Consider the following 26185-nt stretch of genomic DNA (forward strand, 5'->3'; position numbering starts at 1 on the left):
GCATTTTAAAGTATAGTTTTAAATATACTTTGATGATATAAGGAACACTATTCCTTTAGGTGAGGAGAGGCATGGTCAGTGCCAATATATAGCTTTCTTTCTCTTGGAAATTACATTTTTATTTTTATACAAATGTTTTTGATTTAGTCTATATTTTATACTTGTGTATGTGTTGAGTTTTTTTCCCAGGAGGATGGAAACCCCTTGAGGGCAGGGGCTATTTTCTTTTTATCCTTATGGTGATTGGTACATAGCAGCTATCTAATATGTGTTTGTGAAATTGAATTGAAACAATGGGCTGAGCCATAGCTAGAGTGAGGTGAACAAAGCTTTGTGTGAGGGGGTCAACAATACCTGGTAGAAAATGTACCTATTGAGCAGTACAGTGAGTGAAAATAGGAAGCTACCATATGCCCCTACTATAACCCTGGGGGCGGGTACCCCCCTGGGACTTCCCTCGAGGTGGCCTTTCAAGGAGCTAGATTCTCTGCCTCTCCCTTCTGCCCTCAAGATCTTTATTACATGTGGCTCTGGAGAGGCACCTTGATAAAAGTCCTCCTTCAAACCGTGAGCATGGGATGCAGATGACCCTGAGTTCTTAAAGGCTGCACCAAGCCAGGTCAAGCTCTGGAAGGCCCTTTAAAGCTGGACCTCTTGGATACCGTGGTCCTAAAACTGCTCACACTCAGCCCTGCAGACCAGGTCAGGAGGTCCCAAGACTATGAGAGTCTTTCTCGTTCCCTGTCCCAAGCTTCCCTGTCCATGGTTCTGAGCGGAGAATCTCTAGTCCAAGGGTTGGTAGGTTCTCATCTTGTTTTCCTGTGCATGTGCTAGCTTTTTTTTTTTTTTTAAACAGGACCCCTGTCCTGGTGCCCGTAGGCTTTTTGCAGCAAAGATCTGGTTCTCTTTGCATTTCTTGGTTGTCATTTGGTCAAGTGCTGTTCTTTTTGCTGGTATATGTAGATGGAGAGCCGAGCTCCTTGGCAACCTTCCGTGCCTCCGTCTTAATCAGAAGTCAAGCACCATGGTTCTGAGCCAACATTCAGTAATATAGCACCTTGAACCCAGCAGGTACTTGATACATAACTGTTCAGCTGAATTGAATCTTGCCTTCCCACTGCAGAGCAACAGAAACAGCCCCAATCAAATTACTGCCTAGATGGATTCTTTTAAAGTCTAATGGTATGTAATAGTTGATTGTATCTTGCGGTCTGATACATGCGGTCATTGATTTCTCTGTGGTTTCAAGATAAGATGCAGTCATGCACCATCTTGGTATTTAGAGCATGTTTCCCTTATATTCTAGAGCATCTTTTTGTTTTTTGGACCATGTTTGTGATTTGATTAGTGTAGGGATCCCCCATGAAGAAACTCTCTCCACCAATACAGCTTGGCATCTTTGCTAAAGTTTAAAGTCTTAGAGTGTTGCTTGAGGTTCTAACATCATGAATGCCTTGCCCAGGGTCACATGGTCAATGTGTCAAAGGCAGGATTTGTATCCAGGACTTCCTGACCAGGAGGTCAGACCTCTAGCCATTGTACCACACTGCCACACATAGAGCCCCATCAAAATGGCAGGTGATTCTTCAGGGGCTTTAGGAGCATGCAGTGTCCATATTTCTATTTCCCCATACAAGAATTCAGTTAGGGCCACTTTGGTTGCTCTGCAAGTGAGACAGCAAGGTTCAATTCAATCATTATGTATTAAACATCAGCTGTGTTCAAGGTGCTATGTTAGGTGCTAGGAAAACCAGGACAAAAACAAAGTCACCTTCACCCTCAAGGGCATTTTATCTCTAATTCCAGAAACATTCATTGGGTGCCTCATCCCTGTCAGGCCCCATGGACACAGAGACAAAGGTGAACCAGCCTCATCCTTCAGGGAGCTAACATTCCCCAGTGGGGCTACAGCATGGCTTTTTTTCTTTAAAATTAAAACTTTTTTTAAAAAAAAACTAATACTAGGACCTTAACTCTGCCACCATAGAAAACAGTGAGCAGCTATATGTGAGCATCAAGCAACTATCCATTTTAATGCCAAGGGCTCACATGTGGGGAAGATTCTCACCTTAGGCCTTACAAAAAACAAAGACAGATTTCAGGGACCTAACTGAGCTCTTTTAAAAGTGTATTAAGTGTGTTAAGTCCTGCCCTTCCAAATGTCACACAGGAGAAAGATTAAACCTCTGTATATCCATTTAAATTGGTGCATTTTTTCCAACCATTAAAACCTCTGTATATACATAGTCCTTGAAGGTTATTTCACAATCTGCTGGAAAGTTCCAAGTGTCCTTGTGTCTAATAGCTTATAATGAACATAAATGGTTTTGTTTTCATCGAGAGCAAATGAATTGGGGAGCTGAACCAAAGGCCAACAAATGGGCTGAATACCAGGTCACTGGTAAGTTGCTCCATAATAAGAGAAAATGAGAAGTCAAATGAAGGAGAGGGCACAGGGCAGTGTTCAGGAGGCAGTGACCTACAGGGTGCAGAGAAGGGCAGCAATTTCAATGAGACAGAGTTAAAGACTCTTGAGAAGAAGGCACAGGCAGGAATGCGAGTCATTGGAGAAATCTGGCCCATCCTGCCAGGGTTGTAGAGAGAAGAGGGATTTGGCTAGCCCTTTAGCTTTAGATTTACCTCAGCCTCAGGGAGGCTGTCCAATCAATTACACTAGCCTGGGCTTGGAGGCTTGATCTGCAGTATTGGTCACTTGATGATTTGACCTTAAGGCACCTATGGGGCACCATAGTATACAGAGCGCTAGATCTGGTGTCAGGAAGACTCATTTTCCTGCGCTCAAATCTGGTTGCAGACACACTAGTTGTGTGACCCAGAGCAAGTCACTTCACCCTGTCTGCCTCAGTTTCTTTTCATCTGTAAAATGAGCTGGAGAAGGAAATGGCCAACCACTCCAATATCTTTTCTAAGAAAACCCCTAATGAGGCCATGGAGAGTAGGACATGACTGAAAACAAAACTAAACCACAAAAATCCCTTAGCTTCTCTGCATCTCAAGTTCTCTGGCTTCAGAATGACTATTCCTCACTCCTCTCCCTACCTCTACTTTCTCCCCCCCCCCTTTATTTTTTTTAGCATACTAAAGAAAAGAGAGCCCAGGGGCCTCTCCACATTGGACTCTTGGCTTTGAGTCAATATCCTCTTTATTCCATCTTTCACGCCATTCTTCCCAAAGTACCAAGCTGACATCAGTCCCCTTCTCCCCGCTTGATGCCTCCTTACTGTCTCCATGAGCAGATCCAAACTCTTCAATTGGTCCTTGAGAATCCTTCCTAATGTGCCTTCTTTCTTCCCCATCACTCTCTGTTCCAGACAAACTGGTCTGCCTGCTATTCCCTACACTGGCCATAGCATCTCCTACTGCCAGGATTTGGCTTTGGCTGTCCCCAAGATTGACATGCACACCCTCCTCATCTCCACCTCTTCCTCCAGTTCCTGACTTAGGTTCCCTTAGTTGTTAGTATTTCCTCCCTCTCTCTCACTTCCTGGTCACCATTTCCATACTATGTAATATGCCCTTGGGCTGCTACCCTCTTTTCCTTCCTTCCCCTCATTAAAACCTTAGAGTCTGCCCTTGGAACCACCGTGGGCTCTGATGGGCAAATGTTTGCCTTTCATTCCCCAGAACCAGATTTCTGAATCATCTCCCACCACTGTCTCTGGACCATGTTGCCCAGCCCCCTTCCCTGCTTCCCTTGAGGTGTTGCCTTCCTTCCATTGCCATGAGGGCAGAGACCTATAAGATGTTGTATTTGAATCCTCAGTACTCTATGCCATGTGTTTAATAAGCACGCTGTCTCTATCATCTGTGTCTCTGCCTGCCTGCCTGGGCCTCTCCTGGTGATGTATGTATCTATCTATGTGAAATTTTATCCCTCCAGTAAAAAGTAAGTTTCCTGAGGGCAGGGAACATCTTGTTATTTGTCTTTGTGCCCCCCATGTGCCCCTTGCACATGTCATCCTTCAGGAAAGCTTTTTGGATTGGGTAAATGCAACTTTTGTAAGATGCCAATGAAAGAAAGAAACAGAACCAATTAGAAAGAATGGCTGAGAAGCTTGGTCACATAGTAATGACCTACTTAAGGGACTTTAAAACAATATATTTTGAGAGTTCTTTTAATTAAAAAAGTCTTTGAGGCCTTCAGAGGAATAACCCAATAAACCCTAAGCATTGTATGACTGTTTTTTTATGCAGAATAATGGGCATAGAAGGAACCTGAGAGATCATCTAGTCTGTTAGCTTTCAGGGGAGACTAAACCATTTCAAACAAATAAATATTATTTTATTTAAAACAACCTCAGCTTTCAGGAATATAGAGTCCACAATGTGTCACTGTAGGCCACTGTAACTCCCAAGTTCTACCACAATAATTCTATGCCATCAAAATGATTCACACCAATTTCTCCTTTCTCCTCAATGAGGATAGAAGGAAGCTTGCTTCCCAAGTCATTTCTTTTCCAATATATGTCTCATCTCATCAGTTAAATGATTTACAACCTCTTCTCTGGAGTAAAGAGTATCATCAGTTGAGATCTTTTAACCTTTCTTCAAAGACTCTTCTTGCCATCTGGAGAGTTGACCTTGGCTCACTTTTAGGAGGAAGGTAAGGATAGACATTGACCTCTGATATCACTCCTGCCTGAATAACCTCCCCCTATCAATATGTGAGGGCCATCTTAGAGCATTGCCTCTGGGGGTGAAGAAGGATGAGGGGATAGCTCAAGGTCATGTCCCAATTTTCCTTCCTTCCGTGACCAGCAAAGTGAGATCAAATTCTAGCCAAAGGGACACATTTCTCTAGCAGCTTAAGAGAAATGGGAATCGTTAATCTCTATCTGCAAGGATTTGAGGAGCTGAGATGTGGAAGAGGAATCATGCTAGTTCTGTCTGACCCCAAAGGGAAGAACATTGAGTGTGGGAAGTCACAGAGCAGTCAATCAAGGCTTGATGTAAGGGGAAGAAATGAACCCACAACAGAAAGCTTTCTAATGAATAGAGTTTTATTATCATTTAGCTAAGTAGTGGGACCACCTTCAGTATAGTGAGTTCCCTTTCCTAAAAGGTCTTTGAGCAAAGACCAGGTGATCATTTTTGGATGAGTTGTAGAGAGGATGCTTTGGCTGGCATGAACTGAGATGTGGTTGCTGAGATGTCTCCTGATTCTAAAATCCACTGGAAACTTTGAAGGCAGATCTGAAACTGATATAGGAATTATAATAGGTGCCTAGATTCAGGCTGTAGAGCTAGAGTGGAAAGCATCTCAGAGGCCATTGAATCCAACCTAAGATGAGCAAATGGTAGCACAGAGAGGGCACGAGTACCAAGGAGTTAGTGCAGCAGCGTCAGGATTTCAACCCAGGGTCTTTGATTCCAAATCCAGCTCTTTTTCTGCTAGCCTTTATATGTATGTATGTATGTGTGTGTGTGTGTGTGTGTGTGTGTGTGTGTGTGTATAGCATGTGAAGGTTTGCCCAGCCATTCCCATATATTATCTCATTTGTTCAGCACAACAACCCTGTGAGGTAGGTGCTATAATTAGCCTCTTTTTAAATAGGAGGAAATGAGGATGAAAGTGGATAAGAGACTTGCCCAGGGTCACGCAGCTAGTTAGAGTCTGAGGCAGGATTTGAACTTGGGTCTTCCTGAAGGGCAGACCATCATTCTGCCTGCTGCCCCCACCTTATTTCTGCCTAGGATTTGAGTGAATTAGAAGATAGTGTGCTTGGCACAACTGGGAAGAGCAAAAGAGAGTCAGACTGAACAGGCCTTGAAAACAAAGGGTCAGTTAATTTCCAAAGTCCTTTCTCAACCAATGATTCTGTAATGATGAAGGCACCAAACTACTTGGGCTTGTACTTTTTTTTTCTTCAAAGTGTACTTGTGCTTTCCTCTACCAGAGACCTGCTTGAATGCCTAATTATGATGGGGAAGGTATCCTCAAAGTCTTTGCCAGCAGAACTAACTTGCCTTAGCGAGTAGGAAAGACTTTCATGGATGGGATAGTCCCACTGATATCTCAAGATAGAAAGGGGACCATCCCACCAGCCTTGACACTGTTGCCCATCTAGAGACTTTTGTTCAATTTTGGGTACTACAGACTAGAGACTGGAGTCTCTAGGAGTCCCAAGGAGGTTCAGCCAGAAGAGTAGAAGGTGTGCAAAAAGATGACACTCAAGGATGGACTAAAGCAGGGGGACAGCGGTACGCCTGGAATAGGGGAGACTGAGGGAAGACGGGCTCTCTGACAGCAAATATTTACAGGGTTGTCTCATGGAAAAGAGATTGGTCTTTTTCACCTGAGAGAAACACTGGACAGAAATGAATAAAGACACATTTAAGTTTGGTACCAGGAAAAGTTTCCTGACATTTACAGCTGTCCCAAATTGCAATTAACTGCTGTGGAAAGTAGTGAGCTCCCTTCCTTGGAGGTCTTCGAGCAAAAACTGAATGACCACTGCTTGGACATATTTAGGCATGGGTTGAATTACATAGCCTTTCAGGTCCCTTTCATTTTGGAGAGATTTTAATATTTAGTATGTTATCTTCTATCTGTGTGTGTGTTGTGCATTAGATGCTTATCTATTTACATGTAGTTTCCTCCATTAGAATGATTCTTTGTTTTGTAGCCTCAAGCAGTGTTGGGCACAGAACAAATGCTTGATAAATGCTTATTGATTGATCAGAGAAGATAGTCGTCTCATCAGAATTCTTTGGCTGCGAAGCAGATCACAAATCTAAACGATGTTCCAGACTGTGCTTCTGTAGCTCTCCATCCAGTCTTCTTGAAGACTCATGATTTAGTTGCTCTAGATCACAGGTTCTTAATCCAGGACCTGTGACATTTTTAAAAAATTGATAACTGTATTTTAATATAATTGGTTTTCTTTGTAATCCTATGTATTTTATTTTGTGCATTCAAAAGTAGTATTCTGAGAAGGGGTCCATAGACTTCACCAGACTGATCACCAGAAAGGTCCAGGACACACAAAAACCAGTGGAAAGTTCTTAATCTATATCACATACAGGTTAAAGTTCAATTTAAGTTGTGATATACATAATACGAAAGGCTACATGTTCAGTAATGAGAGGTTGTGATACTTTCGTTTCTCTTTGTACTTAGAGGCTGAATCCACTTAATCATTCATTTTCTTGGGGGAGGAATGAGGTTGGCCTGGGCTTATGAATTCATTCCCGTGGGGAAACTCCCAGGATGGAAACTTCTTGCACAGATTCAGATCAGCATAGAGACTAAATTTAGAGTCCAAAGCTTTCAGACTTTGACTTTCATTGCCACTGGTGCTTCCTTCACAGCTCTTCTTGAAGCCCAAGATATAGAACTATACCTGAGACCACTGGGAAGACACATTCAGCGCCTTAAGGAGACTGAATTCCCACACATCCACCACTTGATTTCCCCTTTATTTCACACCATCTGCCTGATTTGGAGTCACTCCAGGTTTTATAACACGCCTGCCCGGATAATCATCTTGCTACAGGAGTTTTGCAATCTTTTTATTGACCAGGTATGTAGCATTTGAGGGACAGCTTTCAAGAATAAGAAAGAGGATTTCCCCCCTTGTTTCAGATTCTGATTAGAACTAGTGGGGAATGAAGAATTGGGGCCCGAGATGACCGTCTTTTTCTTTTAGAAAGCATGTGTCTGTTCAGTAAACGTTGACTTAGTTTCTACTCTCTATAAGACCCTGTCCTAGGCTTTGGAAGACAAAAGGCATAAATGAGGTAACTCTTGCCCTCAAGAAACTTTTACTCTGCAGGCACCTGGGTATGAACAGGCATGCTTGTACCAAACACTGCCCAATTTACATGGAGAAACCCATAAGACTCTAGGGGTCACTCAACTCTTTTCCTGATAGGCAGTGCATTCCCTTTTACAAAAAAATTAATTTTTTAGTTTTATTTTTAATTTATGGAATAAAACATGTAGTACAATAAAAAATATGGTTCTACAATTGTTGGGGCATGATGAGGTGATTATAAAAAACAATTGAGTAGGAAACGGTTAAAAGAGCATATCCCATAAAAGCAGGGCATGAAAGGAAGAACTAATACAGAGGAAGCAGGTAAGGGCAGAGGGCACATAATACTGGAGCCTTACTCTCATCTGAGTTGAAGAGGAAACAACATATATGTGTACGTATACACATATATATAAACACACATACACATACACGTGTATATATATGCATGTATGTGTATATATATATTTATAAAGAGGTTTAGAAGTCTTCCCTTTTGACTTGAGAAAGAACAAGAGAGAAGGCCATGAGATAAAGAAAATGAGAAAAATCTGAGGGAAAATTCCTTCTCCTTATCCTGCCTATCCTCCTTTCCTCTCGCCTCATTTTCCCCCATTCTCCTCCTTCTCATCTTTTTTTCTTTTTCCTCCCCCTCTCTGTCTTCTCTTCTTCTTTCCCTCTCCTCTTCAATGGAGAGAATCTGCTTGGGTATCAGTGTTTGCAGCATGATCAAGGATGATGTTGGACAGCTCCATGGTGGGCTGGATGTGAGCTAACTCTCTTTAAACTGGACAATATTACTGTGAATTTTCCTATCTGTGTCTTACATCAATCCAAAAAATACTTTAATGTCTAGGGAAAGTTTTTCTGGTGCTGATAATTAATAAAACTCTTGAAATGGTAGGATACTGAGTCACTGTGAAGAAATGTTCCAAAGTCCCTGGTCTACTCCTGAATAATGTAATTATTGTTTGTAATGTATACACCTATGTGACAGGTGTGTATAAACATGTGTTTTGTGTATATATGTGTATCTACATATGCTATTGAATGTGGTGTATACCATACCATGGATCCCATAGGATTGTAGGTTTGGAGCTGGAAGGGACTTACCCCCTCCACATTTTACCACCTGGGGTAACCTAGGCCTGGAGAACCAAAGTGACTTCCCCAAGATCACATGGGGAAAAATTGGAACAGCTGGGATTTGAACCCAGGTCTTCTGCCTCCCTCCCCCAATTCTGTGCTTTTTCCATTTTGTTTTACTATGACATGAGGTATGAGCCCCAACCCACATTATAAAGTGGTAGACATCTACAGATCATCATTCTGGGGAGTTCTGAGCTGCCCTCGTCCCTGCTCTGTGTAAAACTCTGACAGCTTCCTTCTTAAAGCTCATTTGCTGTGTTTGACAGAAAATGAGGAAGAGAGAGGTTATCAGGGAACCGGATGCTTCTCACCAGTAGGGTTCTAGATGGAATGTCTTCCATGTCAATTTGACAGGTCTTTTTCCGCCCCCTTCCATTCTTGAAATTCTCAAGTCGAAGTTACTTTTCCAATGGAAGATTTTTTTTTTTATCCCTGGACTTTCTGCCTGTTCTGTAGGCGGAGAGTCCCATCTTAAGTGGCTTAAGATGTCAGAGCTTAGCTCAAGTGGGAAGGGAGATAATAGGACACATAAATTGGGGCAGGAAGGAAATCCTTTCAACTAATTACTAATACATCCCACTCAAAAGGATTCCATTACCCTCTCCATTGAGATGTCTCCCTACTTTCTAAGCAGCAATCAAGTCACAACTTTAAACTAGTGTGTGAGTAAATTAAACACAGGATGCCCCTGGCATTGTTGGGGAATGGATTCTAGAAGTTAGTCCACTGAGTAAATACTCGTTAAACATTGATTAAATGCCTAGTATGTGCAATGCACTAGAGTAGCTGAATCTGAAGGGGCCTATAATAAGGGTGATTAGGGAGGGCCTGGAAGTTCAGTTTGTCTTACACAGCTTCCTCCAGTTCTGTCACTCCCTTTCTTTCCCTTCTTTCCTCCCATTAAAACTCAGTTTCCTGAGACTGTTCTCTGTAAACTGGGTTGGGAGTCTGGGGGCGGTGTCAGAGTCTATTCAGATGAGATTTTTAAGTGCTTTTAGCTAAACTCTTTTACCCAGTTAAAAGACGGACTGACTAAAGTTCACTTTGTGGCCACTCAGCATAGGGCAGCACATCTTAATGTTTGAGAGAATTTGGCTTTTTTTTCTATTTGCTGAACCAGGTGCTGCTTGCAACACCAGTCCTTACATGGCACGTTCTTTTTGAGGTCTTTGCGTGTAGAGTTGCCTTTCTCGAGAGTTCATTCTAGGTCAGTACAGCTTCTGCAGCATCCCCACAGGCTGTGGGCTTCATTACTGCTTGGATGAGTTTCTTCTCACACTAATAATGGCTGCACCATTTGGGCTCTTGCCCAATGACCGAGTGGGTTTCCTATGGAGTATTCTCCCCACACATCCAACCCTGTGGAGTTGGGAGTTGTTCAGTCATTTTTCAGTCATGTCTGACTCTCTATGACCCCATTTGGGGCTTTCTTGGCAGAGATACTGGCATAGTTTGCTGTTTCCTTCTCCAGCTCATTTTACAGATGAGGAAACTGAGGCAAACAGGATTAAATAAATTGCCCATGGTCCCACAGTTAGCAACTATCTGAGGTCAAATTAAACTCAGAAAGGTTGATGAGTTTTCTGACTCCAGGCCCAAAACTCTAGCCACTTTCATACCTAGTTTCCCCTTTTATATTGAAGACCATTAAAACGTTTTAACTGAGGCTTTATGAGTTCAAGCCCTGTGTATGACAGATTCCTGATGTGTGACTCTGGGCAAGTAATTTAATGTCTCTGTGCCCCTGGCAAATGCTGATTTCTGCTGGTAGAGAAAGGTCTTTACTAGGAGTGCCCTCCACTGATAAAATCACAGCTATGTTTAAAAATAATTATGCAGTTTGTAGTGTACCTTTGGATTTTCTGTGATTCTTGGAAATTTGATTTTTCAAAAATGGCTACAATGTAAAATGCAACTCATGCTCTTGTCATGAGGAGTACTGAGCTTTTTCGAAAGCTGAGCAAATCCCTTAGCCTCTCTGGGCCTCAGTTTCCTCATCTGTAAAAGAAGGGGGTGAGATTAGATGGTCCCTGAGGTCCTTCCTCCAGGTCTTCCCTCCATCGAGGCCAGCCATCTGTCTCTTGTGCTCTAAGCAGCTTTTCTTTGCTACTTTTGCGGCACATATAATGTTTTGTAAATGAAGCCATAGACAAGTTAGGCAAATAGTAGGTACTTAGTAAGTCCTTGGTGAATTATTAAATTGTGTCAGATTAAGGTTACTATTTGCACTCTGGGATCAGTGCAGGGCTAGGTGTTTTCCAGAAGGTATGGTGGCTGTCACCTCAAGAGGCCCAGAAGGAGCTGAGGTCCCAGACGGCCCCTTTGCTCCCCTCCTCCCACCCACCGCCCCACCCCTGCCTCCCTGGGCTCTGACAGCTGAGTTGCATGGAGCACTGTGAGACCAGGAGAATTCTGTGATGCTTGGGGAGGAAAGGTCTCTACAAGATTCACATGTCCAGCTAATAAACTAAGGCATGGACTCCAAATTCAGTCTATTTGTAGGAATGTGTGTAGATTAATTGATGCCAATCTCTTGGTTCAAAGCAATTCTGGATATCAGACACTAATGGTGGCCAGTGGTGGTGGAAGGTGTGTGAAGGATTTGGGAGGCCAGAGGCTTTCCTGGTGTCCTCAGAAAGACTCTGTGAATGCCCACCTCTCTGTGCCAATTAGGAGTATGTTGTCACTGTTGTTCTTGTTGCAAGCTGGACCAGCGCTGCTCTGAAATAGGATGGTTTTTCAAGCCTCCTGTTATGAGGCGCATTTAGTTTGTCAGTTGTCAACAGAAGGGAGGCCGTATACTCTGGCTTGACATCACCACCACCTTTTGTCTGTGACCCAAGTTTTGTTGTCTCCTAGCATTGTCTTCATTTGCATCAGGAGGCTGTAGTGCTCTTTGCTCTGTGGACTTGGCTTTCTTAACTCTGCAGCCCTTCTCAGAATTCTTTACCCTCCAAATGCATTTTTAACTAGACCTTCCTTCCTCCAACAGTTACATCCTTCCAGGTGCTCAGGTTTGCCTCCTGGGAGTCATCCTTGACTCATTCCTATCCCTGGCCCCCAGCACCCAGGCAAATGCCAAGCCTGGTTTCTCCCTCCATTATTTTCCTAGCCACCACCCTAGTTCAGGTCCTGATTACTTCTCCCCTGGGCTATTGTAATAACTCCATAACTGGTCTTTCTACTTCTGCGATCTCCCTTTTCCAATCTATCCCCCAAACAACTAGTAAATTCATCTTTCTTCATTACAAACACAAGCAGCCATGTTTCCCCTCTGTTTAAAAACCTATTGCCTCTTCAATAAAATGCAGAATCTTCAGCCTACCACTTAAAGACCTCCACAGCCTGATTCCCTCCTCCTTTTCTCCTCTGAATTCAGGCTCTTTCCCTTCACACACTCTCTGTTTCAGTCAAATAGACTTACTAGTTGTTCCTTGTACATGATATTCCATTTCCGATCTATGTGGGAGCCTCTGCAGACTGAGGCTATCTCATGTGTCTAGAACCTTGATCTGCCCTTTATCATCTGGCAGCAGCCTAGCTTTCCAAGCTCATTTGGCACCAAACTGGCTTACTTACTCTTCCCTGTACCTTTGGATTCATTGTCCTTTGGGCCTGGAATTCATTCCTTCCTCATCTCCAGAATCCCTAGCATCCTTGGCTCAGGGGCCAATTCCTGATCTACTCAGTTGTTAGTGTTACCTCCCTCTTGGAATTACTCTGTATTGGGTCATGTGTAATCTTTATTTGTCAGTCTGTGGATATATTGCTTCCTTCTAAGACAACGTAAGCTGCTTGGTACCTTGCAGAGTGCCTAGCATGTGCTGTGTGCATGTTTGTCCTTCATTGCCCAAGAAGACCATGCCATCAGAGAAATAATAACATGACTTGCACTTGACTTTGTTTTGAGTGAGAGAGGGCTGTGCAGAAGCCTCACTTCTCCTTCAGAGCCATCTGGATCAGGTGACCAGATATTCATCAGGATGACTGGAGATGACCCAGGATAAGGCAATTGGGGTTCAGTGACTTGCCCAAGGTCACACAGCTAGTGAGTGTCTAGTGTCTGAGGTGAGATTTGAACTCAGGTCCTCCTGACTCCTGCACTGGTGCTCTATCCACTGCACCACCTAGCTGCCCCCTAGCATGGGCTAGGGACCCAATGAATGTTTATGAACTGAATGATTTATTGTTGCTTGTGTTAATTATGATTTTCCCTGCTCTTCATTGCCCTGCATTGAATCATTCATCTAAAAACCTTTCCAAAGGCTAGCCTGATATTTAGGGCAGATGTGAGTGTATGTCACTTTAAAACAAATTGTGATAACCTCAGCTGTAAAGTGAAGCCAATGAAAAGTTGACTCTGTATTCCTGACCACTGTGTTTCTATCGTTGACTTTTAGGCAGTCACCTATCTTTCCCGGGATGACCTTTTGAAAGGAGAAGTTGAAGAGTCCTTGGAACGGGTGCATGTGGCCATAACCATCTTAAAAACTTTTAAAAATACTTTCTTCAACTATAGAGAGGGATTGCCTAGGTACTTCACCCGATGCCAGGAGGTCAAGCCATGGGATTTCCAATCCCACATGGTGTTTTGGAGATATGACAAGTTTTTCGACCGTTTGATGAAACTAGAGGTATTGTCTGTTGCTTCCTACTTCCTGCAGGTTATGGGCCCAGAGTGAAAATCAATGCACTTTCAATGCCTTTGAACCAACAGGTGTTGTCATCCAGGGAGCGAGTGAGAAATTGACTCTCTGAGTGATTCAGAACATTATAGGGAGAGGCCCCCTGTACAGACACAAACAGTGGCCATCTCCTCAGGTCTTTCTAGATTTTCTTTGGTTTCCATATCATATTTTATTATTCTGTAAATATTACATTGAATACAACTGGAAATCCATATGTAATAAGTCTTTAAATAAAATCTTGAAATGGAATGTATCTGGTGCTCTGAAAACTTCGATTTTAAGATTTGCAGTGACATGTACATGGGTTATCTCACTTCATTAGAGAGGGAACTGTACCTGAAGGACAGAAAACTAGCCCAAGAGTGAGGAAAACCTAAGGTCCTACCTCGATATGTTTTGACTGTTTTCTAGTTACTTCTCTATAATAAAATCTTTATTTCCTTTTTTTATGTGTATACAAAAATGCGAATCTTTAAAGTGTCTGATTAGATGCTGGAAATAGCATTGAACAATGTTTGAATCTTCACAGCGTTATTTGTTTGTTTATTACAAAGGACATATTTTCTACAATGCTGGAACTGGAGAAGCTGGAAAGGCTAGAGTTTGGCGGCACCAAGGGAACTGTTCTGAATGACGAGATCCGTGAAATGAGTGCAGAATTTGTGGAGATCTGCAAGGTTTTTCAACAGAGAACTTATGACCCATGGGATTACAACAACATGGTAATATTGTTTTCTGAGTCACATTCCATCAAATCTTAGAATATAAGATCTGAGAGGGGTATTAGAGACCAACCTCAAGTCCAGCTCCTGAGGAAACTGGTCAGTTGTCAAGTCTTTATTTGGGGGGTGGGGGGGGGGGAGAGGGGTAAAGAAACCAATATTTATTAAGAGAAGCAGAGGTGGGGTCTACAGTCCACTCAGTCTGAGACCGAGAGACACCAAATTCGCGGTTACTTACGGTTTTCTTGATTTCTGTCTGGTGGGGAATAACAAAGCTCACTATTGTGCACATCATTGCTCTTTTACTCAAGCAGGTCCCTCCAAAAAAACACGTCCCTTTTCAACAGAAACTCAGGGCAAAGAACTGCATTTCAACATGAAGATTAATATATAGGTATGATTATTATGGCCACATACTTAAGACACACAGTTTATAGTGATTTCATTACATTTCTAAGTTAACTAACACAGGAATTTCCCTGGGACTACATCATAGTTTGATTACACACAGGTTTCTTTTTTTTTATCCTGGGAATATGTTCTTTTTTTTTTTTTTGTAGTCATTGGGAACTTTATTGATGCAAAAGCAGTGGGCCAGAGATTTAGAAAAGAGCTAAACAAAGGCAGTGAAATAGGAAAAAAATCAGACTTATATAGTATGATTTTAGAGTTTCCTTCACGGGGTTGGAGATCTAGGTTGTCTTTTTTTTTTTTTTAATGTTTATTTAGTTATTTTTAGTTTTCAACATTTATTTCCACAAAATTTTGAGTTCCAAATTTCCTCCCCATCTCTCCCCTCACCCCACCCCATTCTGATTACCCCTTCCCCCAATCTGCCCTCCTTTCTATCACACCCCTCCCTTCCCTTATCCCCTTCTTCTCTTTTCTTGTAGAGCAAGATAGATTTCTATACCCCATTACCTGTATTTCTTATTTTCCAGTTGTATGCAAAAACAATTCTCAACATTCATTCCTAATACTTTGAATTTCAACTTGTCTCCCTTCCTCCCTCCCCACCTATCCCCACTGATAAGGCAAGCAATTCAATATAAGCTGTATATATGTAGTTTTACAAAAGACTTCCATAACAGTCATGTTGTATAAGACTAACTATATTTCTCTCCATCCTATCCTGCCCCCCATTTATTCTATTCTCTCTTTTGACCTTGTTCCTCCCCAAAAGTGTTTACTTCTGATTACTCCCTCCTCCCATTTGCCCTCCTTTCTATCATCCCTCTTACCCCACTTGTCCCCTTCTCCCCTGCCCTTCTGTAGTGCAAGATATACTTTCATACCAAACTGAGTGAGCATGTCATTCTCTCAAGCCAAATGTGAAAAGAATAAGTTTCCCTTTTTCCCTCTCACATCCTCCCTTTTCTCCTCCACTGAAGAAGCTTTTCTTGCCTCCTTGATGAGTGATAATTTACTCCATTCCATTTCTCCCTTCCTCCTCCCAATATCTTCCTCTCTCATCCCTCAATTTTGTTTAATTTTTTTAGGTATCATTCCTTCTTATTCAACTCATCTTGAGTTCTCTGTCTATATATGTGTGTGTGTGTGTGTTGTCAAGCCTTTATTATGCACCTGATGTATGCAAGTATTGGGTCTATCAAGACAAAAATGAGAGTCCTATTCTCAAGGAGTTTACATTCTATAGGGAAAAAACTGATTGAGGCCTCAGGGGCTTAGTGACTTGCCCAAGTTTGACAGCAGAAGCCAGGACTGGGGCCAATGTCTCTTTTGTTTAGTTTTCTTCTGCCTTCCTTTCTTCATTCCTTCCTTTCTCTTCCTTCCTTCCTTCCTTTTTCAATTTCTTTCTTTTCTTTCTGTCTTTCTGCTTTTCTACCTTTCTTGCCTGGCTGGGTGCCAGCATTTGCCCATTCTTTTTGTTTTTCTTTCTCCTTGTGAATCACTTGAGCCCTTTTTGCCCTGGATTAAGCATTCTTTTTCTCCTTGCTTCAGAAGTTTACCCTTTGACTTTCAAGTCATAGTTTGGGCTGTTGGGCAAATGGCTTCTTAAATTTCTTTTTCCACTCCCCTCCTTTTTCTCTTGGGAAGGGGAAAGAAAAACAGACTAATCATTTGTTTCTTTTCCTAAAGGGAAGTCATGGGAGCTGTCGATTTTTTAGCCTCTTCTAATCTTAGATCTTCTAGCATCTGGGTCTCTTGGGATTTGCCTGTAAGAATCCCCACAGCACTGGGTTAAAAATAGTTCCTTGTTATCAGTTGTTTGCCAAGGTCCAATTAAGTACTGAGGGAGAAAAGGGAACATCTAACCTTTTTCCTCATTAAGATTCTGTAGCTTTTTCATTTTAGCACTTTCATTTTTATTTTGAATTGAGCAATCTTCAGTTTCACACATTTTTCCTAACATTTAAAATGTATCGCAACAATAACAATAAGATGTATAGCTTTATATGTTTTATACAAATTGATACAGTTTCTATACGCATCTTCCCATTTTATTCTCCCAATAACATTATAAGCTTGGTAATACAAATATTCTTGTTCACATCTCATTTTTGGCCTGGACTTATGATGTCCTGGGTGTTTTAGTGTGAAGACTCCCTCTCCCAGTATAAATTGACACACTTTCTGCAATTAATCTTTCTATGGAGCTTCCTGGAGATAGCACGAGGTTAAGCAATATGCCTGTTGATCACACAGCCAATATGTGGTAGAGATAGACATGAACTCAGGTCCTCTTTCACTTTGAGACTAGTCCCTTATCCATTATGTACATCTCCTAGTAAAAGTGAGGTGACGTTTGTATTTGCAAATACAAACTCTTTGCAAACCTTAAAAACTATACTAATGCTAGCTATTGGGCAGCAAGGTGGCACAGAGTGTCAGGCCTGAGTTCAAAGCTGGCCTCAGGCACTAGCTATGTGACCTTGGACAAGTCACTTAATCCAGTTTGCCTCAGTTTCCTCATCCTTAAAATGAACTGGAGAAGGAAATGGAAGGAAATCCTAGAAGGAAGTTCTAGCATCTTTGCTAAGAAAACCTCAAATGAGATCACGGAATCAGATACAACTGAACAGCAACAAGGCTGGGTTTTCTTATTGTTCATACTCCTGTTTTTCAAACGAGTGAACTGAAGCTAAGAGAGGTTACTGTTTAGCTCGGGATAACACAACCTGTGTTAGTTTGTGTTAGCAAAGTCAGCGTTTGACCCCAGGTTTTCTGACTCCAAGTCCCGTGCTTTTCCCATCATGATACTTTTATAACAGGAGGTTATAGCAAACTTGATCCCACGAAAATACAGTTGTGGAAGGAACACCAAGGAGATAAAGAGGCCACATGACCTCAACCCACTCAACCATTAGGCAGTGAAGGGAAAAGGACAGGGAGCCTTTTTAAGTTATTCCTCGTCTTGCCATAGGATTATAGAGAGGGGCAGAAAACAAACCAGTGATTTCAAAGGTATGGGGACCTCCCAGGGAGCCACAACTTTATCCACTATGCCCCTTTATACCTGCAATCCTATGAAACACTTTTGACGGATAGGTAGGTGGGACAGTCCAGATCTAGAATTTCATTGATATGAGTAACTCTTAGGGAGTAAACTTGCTACCAAACACAGTTTGGAAGTGGTTCTGAATTTAGAGCCTTAAGAGAGGTTCTTGAGGCACACACTCAGGATTGGACTTCATCCCAAATCTGCCATCTCTCCATCTCCTCTATCAGGCTTCCTCACTCCTATGACACTCATGAGAAGAATAATTCAGGCAGTGCTTGGTTGAAATGCTGTTCTTTTCCAAACCTCAAGCCTGACTAACTTCAGCTTGAATAGGTTTGAAAGCTTTGTCTCGGTAATGTTTGTGAAAAAGCTTGTCCATCCCTCACAGACCTAGAATTACTGAGTGTTCTCTTAGTTAGAACTTTTCTGAACCATTTACAGAATGGAGGGATTTTCTCAGGTTGGTTCCTGGAAAGAGCTTTCAGGTTCCCAAGTTGTGATTAATACTGAATGAAATAGTCACTCTTGGTTTCACTTCGATTTTTTTCCCTAATGGACTGATAGGGAAGAGAGCAAGAGAGGTACCAAGATAAATGATCTCTCTCCTTCATGTTTACGCTCGGCGCCCATTCCAGCCTGTTCTCAGCAGACTTGTCTGTCATCCCAGATCTCGGCTGATCAAAATGTGACGGCTGTGGTAGCTCTCGGTCCTTTATAGAGAATAGCGCTGTAAGGCTTCTCAAGGTATTTGAAGGAGGGGAGGGGACCACATGCCTGGAGTGGGAAAGGGTGAGAATCACTGCCATTAACACTACTGAAAAGAAAGGCAATCATGAAAATACCAGTAAATGAATATACATCTCAAAGTGTTTGTAACTTGTTCTTGTAAAGATTTTGCTGAGGTGGGAAAATGGGCATATGATGAAAGGAATTGGCAGGCTTCTGCAAATGATATTTTTAGCAGACTACATCTTGATAGGCACATAAGTGACAGAAAAAAATAGAGATGACAAGATTCCACCACGTTGTTGATGGTTCCAGATTATTACTGGATGACTATAAACAAACATTTAGTTCAATTGAGCAGAATATGGCTTGAAGGGGTCTTCTTCAAGAAAGTGGGTCCCATGAACATGTGAAAGACTTTCAATACTGAGGTAAGAAGTTTTCCTCAAGGTACTAGGGAGGAACTGAGGATTTTTGAGCTGATAATTAGAGAGGGAATAGACTTGAGAAAGGGAGACCAATTAAGAAACTTGGAGTAGTTTCAGAGGTAAGGCCAGCTTGAACTAGGGTGGTGGCAATGTGAATGAAGAGGAGGATATAGCTACAAGAAATGTGGCAGAGACAAAATTGTTAAATCTTGGCAACTAATTTAATATGGGGGATGAGGGACAGATAAGAGTCAAAGATGAATCTGAGGTTGTGGACCAGGGTGACTGGAAGGATGCTGGTGCCCTCCACAGCAACTGGGATTCCTGAAGTCTGAGGTTTACAAAATTCTGATCTCAGTTGATTCTGGAAGTGCTAGAAAGTAAGGAAAAGAAACAGTATTTAGCCAAGGAGAAACCCTTTTAGATTTATTCCTGAGGACAAGTCCTTGTGCCCTTTAGCTTCAGGAATACCTCGCTCCTTTTTCAATGCCCCTTCTTTCACTGATCCATGTCTCCTGCCTCATCACCAGGAAGGGGAAAACTTCCAAGTGTACCAGCCCCATGGGTGAAAACTACCTCAGGAACCACTGCATTATCACTGAGTTGAAACTTTTGGTAATTAGGTCCCATTTAATACATCTCTGCACCCACTTCTCAAAGGCTGCTTTTCTTGGATATCTCTTGAGAGTGCTGGTCCACTCCCATCTGTCTCTCACAATGAATCAAGAGAGGTGTACATCAGTTTCTTCACAACAAGGTATTCAATCAATTAACCAACATTTCTTAAGCACCTACTGTATGCTGGACATTGTGCTTAAGTGAGGAGGATACAAAAAGAGGCAAATGGCAGTCCCTGTCCTCAGGGAACTCACAATCTAGTGGAAACAATCAGCATTTCATTTCATTGAACCAAAAATGCTTGTGAGGGCTTGCCCAGTGGTTTCTCATGAATTTGTCACACTGATGGTCAGCAGTTTGTGGTGTTTCCTTTTTGGAATGTGAAATTTTCTCCTTGTATTAGAAAAATGAGACTCCAGGATAGATGGCATCAACAAAGCCAAAGAGCCCTTCCCTCCTCAGCCACCTGAGTATTTGCTCAGCCCTTTTGATAATGTTCCAGGATCTTAGGTCAGCAGATCTGGAGTGAGGACACAGAGACAAAAGATACATTAGACGTGTTCAAACTTGTTGGGGGAGGTCTGTTTTTAAAGAGCTAAAAGCATGTGAATGAAAAGGAATGACGTTTGTACTGATTTGGGCGAAATGGAGACTTCTTCCTTGATGCTAAATATGAATCAAACAAGCCCTGGCACTCAATCCTTTCTGCTGTGGACATCTGGGTTAGTGGAGATTAGAATTTCAGCTGATGGGGGGAGAGGGGCACTTCTCAGAGTCTATGTGACCATTAAACTATGAACACTGCTGTTCGTGTATATTGTCTCCCTCAATAGAAGTTCCTCAAAGGGCACTGTCTGTACATCCCTACTGTCTAGAGCAGGTGTCCTGGCACACCGTAGGTGCTTCATAAATATATGATTGTTGATGAGTGTATTGGGTAAAATCAGTCACTAAAGTACTTCTTACACAACTATTACATCCAGGCACTATGTTAATAGTGGTTTCAGCAAGAAGGCCATTTCATGGGGAGAGCACCCTTGGGTTGTAGTTTGGGGTCCCCTTCATTTTTGAAGTCTTAGTCCTAAATGGGCATGGTAAGAGCCTGTGTTCCTTCAAGGCTTTTTATCAAAAACTCCTTGAGAGTAGAAAAGATTTCTTTTTTGGTTTCTATGTTCCTTATACTGAACATAGTACCTGGGTGCATAGCAGGCACTTAATACATGTTTGTCAGTAAACAAGCATTTATTAAGCACTTACTATTTGCCTGGTATGGTGCTGAGCACTGGGGATACAAAGAAAGTCCAAAATGTGGGCAGTGCTCTTGAGGAGCTCACCTTCTAGTGGAGGGAGGGGGATGCCATGTAAACAATTACTTATGTACAAGATATGTTGTTGTTCAGTCGTTTTTCAGCCATGTCTGACTCTTTGTGACCCCATCTGGGATTTTCTTTTTAGAGATGGTGGAGTGGTTTGCCATTTTCTTCTCCTATTCATTTTACAGATAAAGAAATTGAGGCAAACAGGGTTCAGTGACTTGCCCAGGGTCACACAGCTAGTAAGTGTCTGAGGTCAGATTTGAACTCAAGAAGACGAGTCTTCCTGACTCCAAGCCTGGCACTCTATCCACTGTGCCACCTAGCAGTGCATACATATGATATACATGTACATGTACATATATGCTCACATGAATCTTTTATATATATATATATATATATATATATATATATATATACACAAGAATTGCATATATAAAACCTGCACACATTTTCTACACACACACATACACACACATACACACACACATACATACACACACATACACACACATACATACACACATACACACACATACATACATACACACACACACATACACACACACACACACATATGCACACACACTGTAAATGGGAAGTAATTTCAGAGGAGAAGGAAGTAGGGCAAGGGGGAAGAGTCCAGGAAGAGCCTCCTTCTGAAGATGGGATTTGAGGTGAGTCTTAAAGACATTTGTTCAGGTGAATGCTAGCAGAGTATGAGCACCAACAGATCAAACCAAGATTAGCATGATGCCCCAAAACAATAGCTTTCAATGTGGGCCTGGTAACCTTCACGTAGGCTCTCCATCAGCTTGGCCACAGGATGATATGTTTTTGAGCCACAGTAACTATTAAACTGCCAACTGATTTGTAGAGCAGTTGCAATCTGTGTTGCTGAAGGGAGCGTCCACCTCTATGAGTTCTGAGGTCTTGGAGCAGTGCAGTTTTTGAGTGTATTGATCAGTAATGTAAATTATCTAGGTGAATCTGAATTTTAGGATTCACCCTTGGATTAAAAAAAATACAAATTACCTATTTTTGTAGAATGTCTGTTCTAAATAAAAACTATTTAAGCTTAGAGATACTAGTATAAGAGAGAGTGAAGTTAGATTCTCCTATAGCAGTGAGAATGAAAATACAGGTAGAAAAAGGATTTTGTGGCTGAAGTTGTTAAAAGTTTTCTTTATTTTAAAGCATGATCCAGGTACTTGTCTCGTGCCATACCTGGACAGAGGGTGAGGGCTGCAGGGGAATGTGGCCTTTGGATCCATTTGCCTGCCTCGGTTAGCTTGTAGGTCCATGAACCACAAGGTGATGGATGGTCCATCTGAGGACAGATCTGTCTCATCAAGGAGCCTGAGAACCTAGGCACCAAGCTGGGCCCTGGAATATGTTCTGCTCTCTGGACTCTTTCCCATTGTTATGACCCTAGGTTAGTGAAAAGAGCTCTGGCTTTGGAGCTGGGAGACCTGAGATGGTGCCCTGGATTGCCATTTTGCCAACTGTCAGGAAGCCTTTCTGAACCCTAGCTCCTTCTGTACGATGGGCACAGTAGTACTTGTAAGGCAGGGGCAGCATGGTGGTGTGAGGAAGGCCTGTGTTCACATCCCATCTCAGACACATACCCAAGGCAAGTGTGACCTTTAGTCAGTAGCTTATACCTTGTGAGGTCATGGGCAGCTTTCTACAATTTTAATTGCTATGATGGACTACCTAGGCAGAGGAAGCAGTCACATTTGAAGCTCCTAACACAAAATCACATGTTCAGGTCATGTAGTATGTATGTATGTAGAATCATATGTACATTTGTGCATGTGTGTGCTTATGTTAGCTCCCCGAGGTCAAGAACTGTTTCATTTTGTCCTCATATCTGCAGGGCCCACAGTGGTATCTAGTATACAGTTGGTGCCCAATACATGCTTGTTGACTGATCAATAGATTAAATGAAAACATGAGAAGCCACGTGGGAGGATAGATAGAGTATCTATAGACTTGGGTGTCCTAGACTTTGTGGATTCAAAGTCTGTCTCCCACTCTGGTTCAATCTCTCGGAGTCTCACTTTTTCATCTATAAAATGGGGATGGTGATCATAGCACCTACCCACCAGGTGATCATGAGAAACAGATGAGAGAATTTACATAAATCACTTTGTAAATCTTAGTGACATGCAGATTTCAGGGATGATCATTAGTGTGTAGACGTGTTAGCTATTTTTTATTGGAACGGCGACATCAAAGAAATAAACTGAAGCCCATGTGGTTGCTGATGCTTCGCCCCAACTTCCCATGTAAATTTCTATCTTCCAGGAATTTGAAGAGGATTATGCCGAGTTCAAGGCTAAAATTCTGGACCTCGACAGAAGGCTTGGCACCGTCCTTTGTGCAGGTTTCCTCGACTGTTCAGGCTTAGAATCAGCATTTAAGGTTAGTTCTGACCTCCAGTGATCACCCAAAGTTACTTTAATTGTTAGGGGAAGGGACAAATAAGAGAATCATCCAATCCAATCCAGTCAACATTCCCTAAGAGCCCACTCTGTGTCAGGGGCTGGTTAAACTGTATTTTTAGGGCATCCATGCATTGAGCTTTGCTGAGATGCCCAGAATTTATCTTCCAACTAAATTTTAAGTAAAATTTGGTCTTCCTCAGGACCCACAGAGAAAAAACGGGACCTATTAACAGCAAGCACTCGGCAGACACTGGAGGGCCTGCTGCACAAGTTCTCAGATCTGCTTCTGTAAAAGGAAAGCAACTTTTGAGGAGTCAACAATTCCTTTAATCAAGCACATATATCATTCACTTACTTCAGGGGAAAAAGGCAGCACCCTGAATGTCAGAGAAAATACAAACAGAAATTACAAGTACAAATTACAAACAGAGACCAACAGACCAGGCTTTCAATTGTTTGACCATAGGCAAGACACACATCGTTACCAGAGAGACAAGGACCAATATCTGGGTTTTCAAAAAGGTGGGTGTGGGCGGGGAGTGTTTGAGGGGGTGCCCCTTAGCAACTTCCCAGAGTCTCCCTGGCCTAATCACACAAATATTCTTCCAATGATTTGAGCCCCCAAACAAAATCTTACTTCAGAGTATACATAACTTTTCAGAGCTGGAGCCAAACCTCGGGACCCAGTACCTCATTAGCAATTCACCAAAGGTGTGGGCCTTCCTACAAAACAAGCTTCCCTTGATAGCCCACCCAAAGTCTGGGTGGGGAGGATCTTTAACTCCCAGTACAGCGCCCTCCCTAATTGAAGACACTGCATGCTCTTACCCCGATGACATTTGAGCTTTCCTCTCGCTAGCTTATTACTATTATAATTATTCTTGTTCATCGATGATGGGGGTCTCATGCCCAAAGTATGCCTTTCAGTTTAGGCACCAAATGGAGGGAAAAATATATAAAAGGAAATCAATCTGGGGGGAAGTATTTTAAAAACCCAACAATATGAAAACCATGGAGAAGGAAACAGGAAAGTATGACAGAGTTGGTGCAAATTAGAAATCAATTTTAAGATTAGCCCAGATCAGACTGCAAAGCACAAACTTCTTTAACCTTGTCAGAGGGAGAAAGGCAGCTAGACATCTGGGACCATTCAATGACCATACCCAGAGAGGATAAGTGCATAGTGGAGAGAGCAGAGAAGATAAACAGGAGGGTGCCACTCCCAAAGTATTTTTGGAAGTAGAAAAGTCCAAGGAACAGATCCCATCAGATCTTGATAGAGATTCAAGGCATCCTAGATCTTTGCAATCAAGTCCGAGTAGCTTTGTTATGAGACCTAAATGGTGGATCCAGGGAAGAGTTCCAAAGCACTGGAGAGCAAAATTGTCAAGATGTTGGTGAGCATGTGTGTCTTATAACCCTGTGAACTTCGTGAGGGCAAGGGCTGCTTTTGGCTTTTTCTTTGTATCATGTAACAAAGTGTATGGAGTGCAGTGCTGGAAGCATGCTAGATGCTTAATAATAGCTTCTGGAATTAAATCGAATGCTTATAGTATCATAGATTTAACTAGAAGGTCTTTCATTTTATAGTTGGGGAAACTGAGGCCCAGAGAGGTGAAGTGACTTTCCCAGGGATCTAACAGCAAATGTCATGGCATTTTCTTCACCTGTCTTTGTCCTTCTCTCTGCCTGGCACATAGTAGGTGACTAATAAAGGAGAAAAATGTGCTTTACCTTCTGGTCCTTGGGACCAGAGCAATCATATCAGCGTCAGGCTGCCTTTTAATGTTCTTATTTCAAACTTTACTTTATTGAAGGCTTTGAGTAGTGGTATAGAAAGGAATATTAATGTGTGGTAAAAAAATGACAAACATATGGGAGCTCATTTCTTTTCTTGATTCCATATGTTTGTCATTTTTTACCATACACTAATATTCCTTTCTATTCTTCTGCCACTGCCCATTCTATGAGCATCCCCTTTGTTCTCAGTTCTGGGTTACCCAAAAGAGAGTTGCTATGAATATTTGGGCATGTGGAGGATCTTTTCCTCATTTCTTCCTTGGAGTATATGCCTAGCCATGGTGGCGTCACTGATTCAAAGGCGAGGTACGTGGTCCATTCTGATTTGCGCCTCTCCAACATCTCAGGGAAGCCAAGTAAGAATTTGTCCTTGTTATCAGAGGTTCAGTGAGTGTTTGGAAACTTAGGGCAAGCGATAAATGTTTCTTTCCATGATTACTGTAAACACTTCTTATGTTCCCTTGGAGGAAGTGTTTACCTTGGGGTTTGAACACTAAATACAAACCCTACAAAACAATTGTTGGGAAGAGAAAGTTAATCACTGATGGTATAATAGGAAGTAGGGGCCATAAGCAGATTACCAGGAAAGTCCAAGCAGACAGTATTCGTACTTTAGTTGGGCTTGATGTTGTGAGGAAAAGCTAAATACGTTGCCTTGAGGTTGTTCATGAAAATGTAATTACTTTTCCATCTTAACTTGCGTGCTTTCTTCTTGGGTATGTAGTTGGTTCTTTTTCCAGTGAGTTTGCTGAAGGGCAGTATCAGACAGTTTGGGGTTTTTTTCTAAAGTGCCTTGTATTGGCTGTTTTTCAGTGTCCTGTTTACTGACTCGGGATTAGGCCTCGGAGCAAGGAAGACTTAGGTGTAGATAGATTTTTTTTTTTTTTTACAAAAGTTCAGGGACTGTAGATGAAGAACCCCTGATCTAGGAGTCCCTTATATCAATGACATCATATGTCTAACCCTTATCCTTATGCCTTTTCATCTTCAGTCTTTTAAATACTCCAACAAGGAAAGGGAAGCCTCATTCTCTCCTCCTCTCCCTATTAT

The 26185-nt window shown here is 42.1% G+C and overlaps 1 protein-coding gene across 9 annotated transcripts in view; it reads left to right on the forward strand.

Moving 5' to 3' along the window:
- Positions 1-26185, forward strand: part of DNAH11 (dynein axonemal heavy chain 11) — a 302015-nt gene that overhangs the window by 22624 nt on the left and 253206 nt on the right. For 8 of the 9 annotated variants that reach the window (XR_011976511.1, XM_072650882.1, XM_072650884.1 and 5 more), the window contains 4 exons: positions 7333-7544; positions 13328-13561; positions 14170-14337; positions 23196-23312. Coding sequence is in view for 7 of the 9 variants with exons in the window: in XM_072650882.1 (XP_072506983.1) it covers positions 7333-7544; positions 13328-13561; positions 14170-14337; positions 23196-23312 (731 nt within the window). In the remaining 2 variants the exon portion in view is untranslated. Of the gene's footprint in view, positions 1-7332; positions 7545-13327; positions 13562-14169; positions 14338-23195; positions 23313-26185 lie in introns of those variants that run through there. The other variant, XM_072650888.1, reaches the window with a different exon arrangement.

The sequence above is a fragment of the Notamacropus eugenii genome, chromosome 3, assembly GCF_028372415.1.
Source record: "Notamacropus eugenii isolate mMacEug1 chromosome 3, mMacEug1.pri_v2, whole genome shotgun sequence".
Taxonomy (NCBI): domain Eukaryota; kingdom Metazoa; phylum Chordata; class Mammalia; order Diprotodontia; family Macropodidae; genus Notamacropus; species Notamacropus eugenii.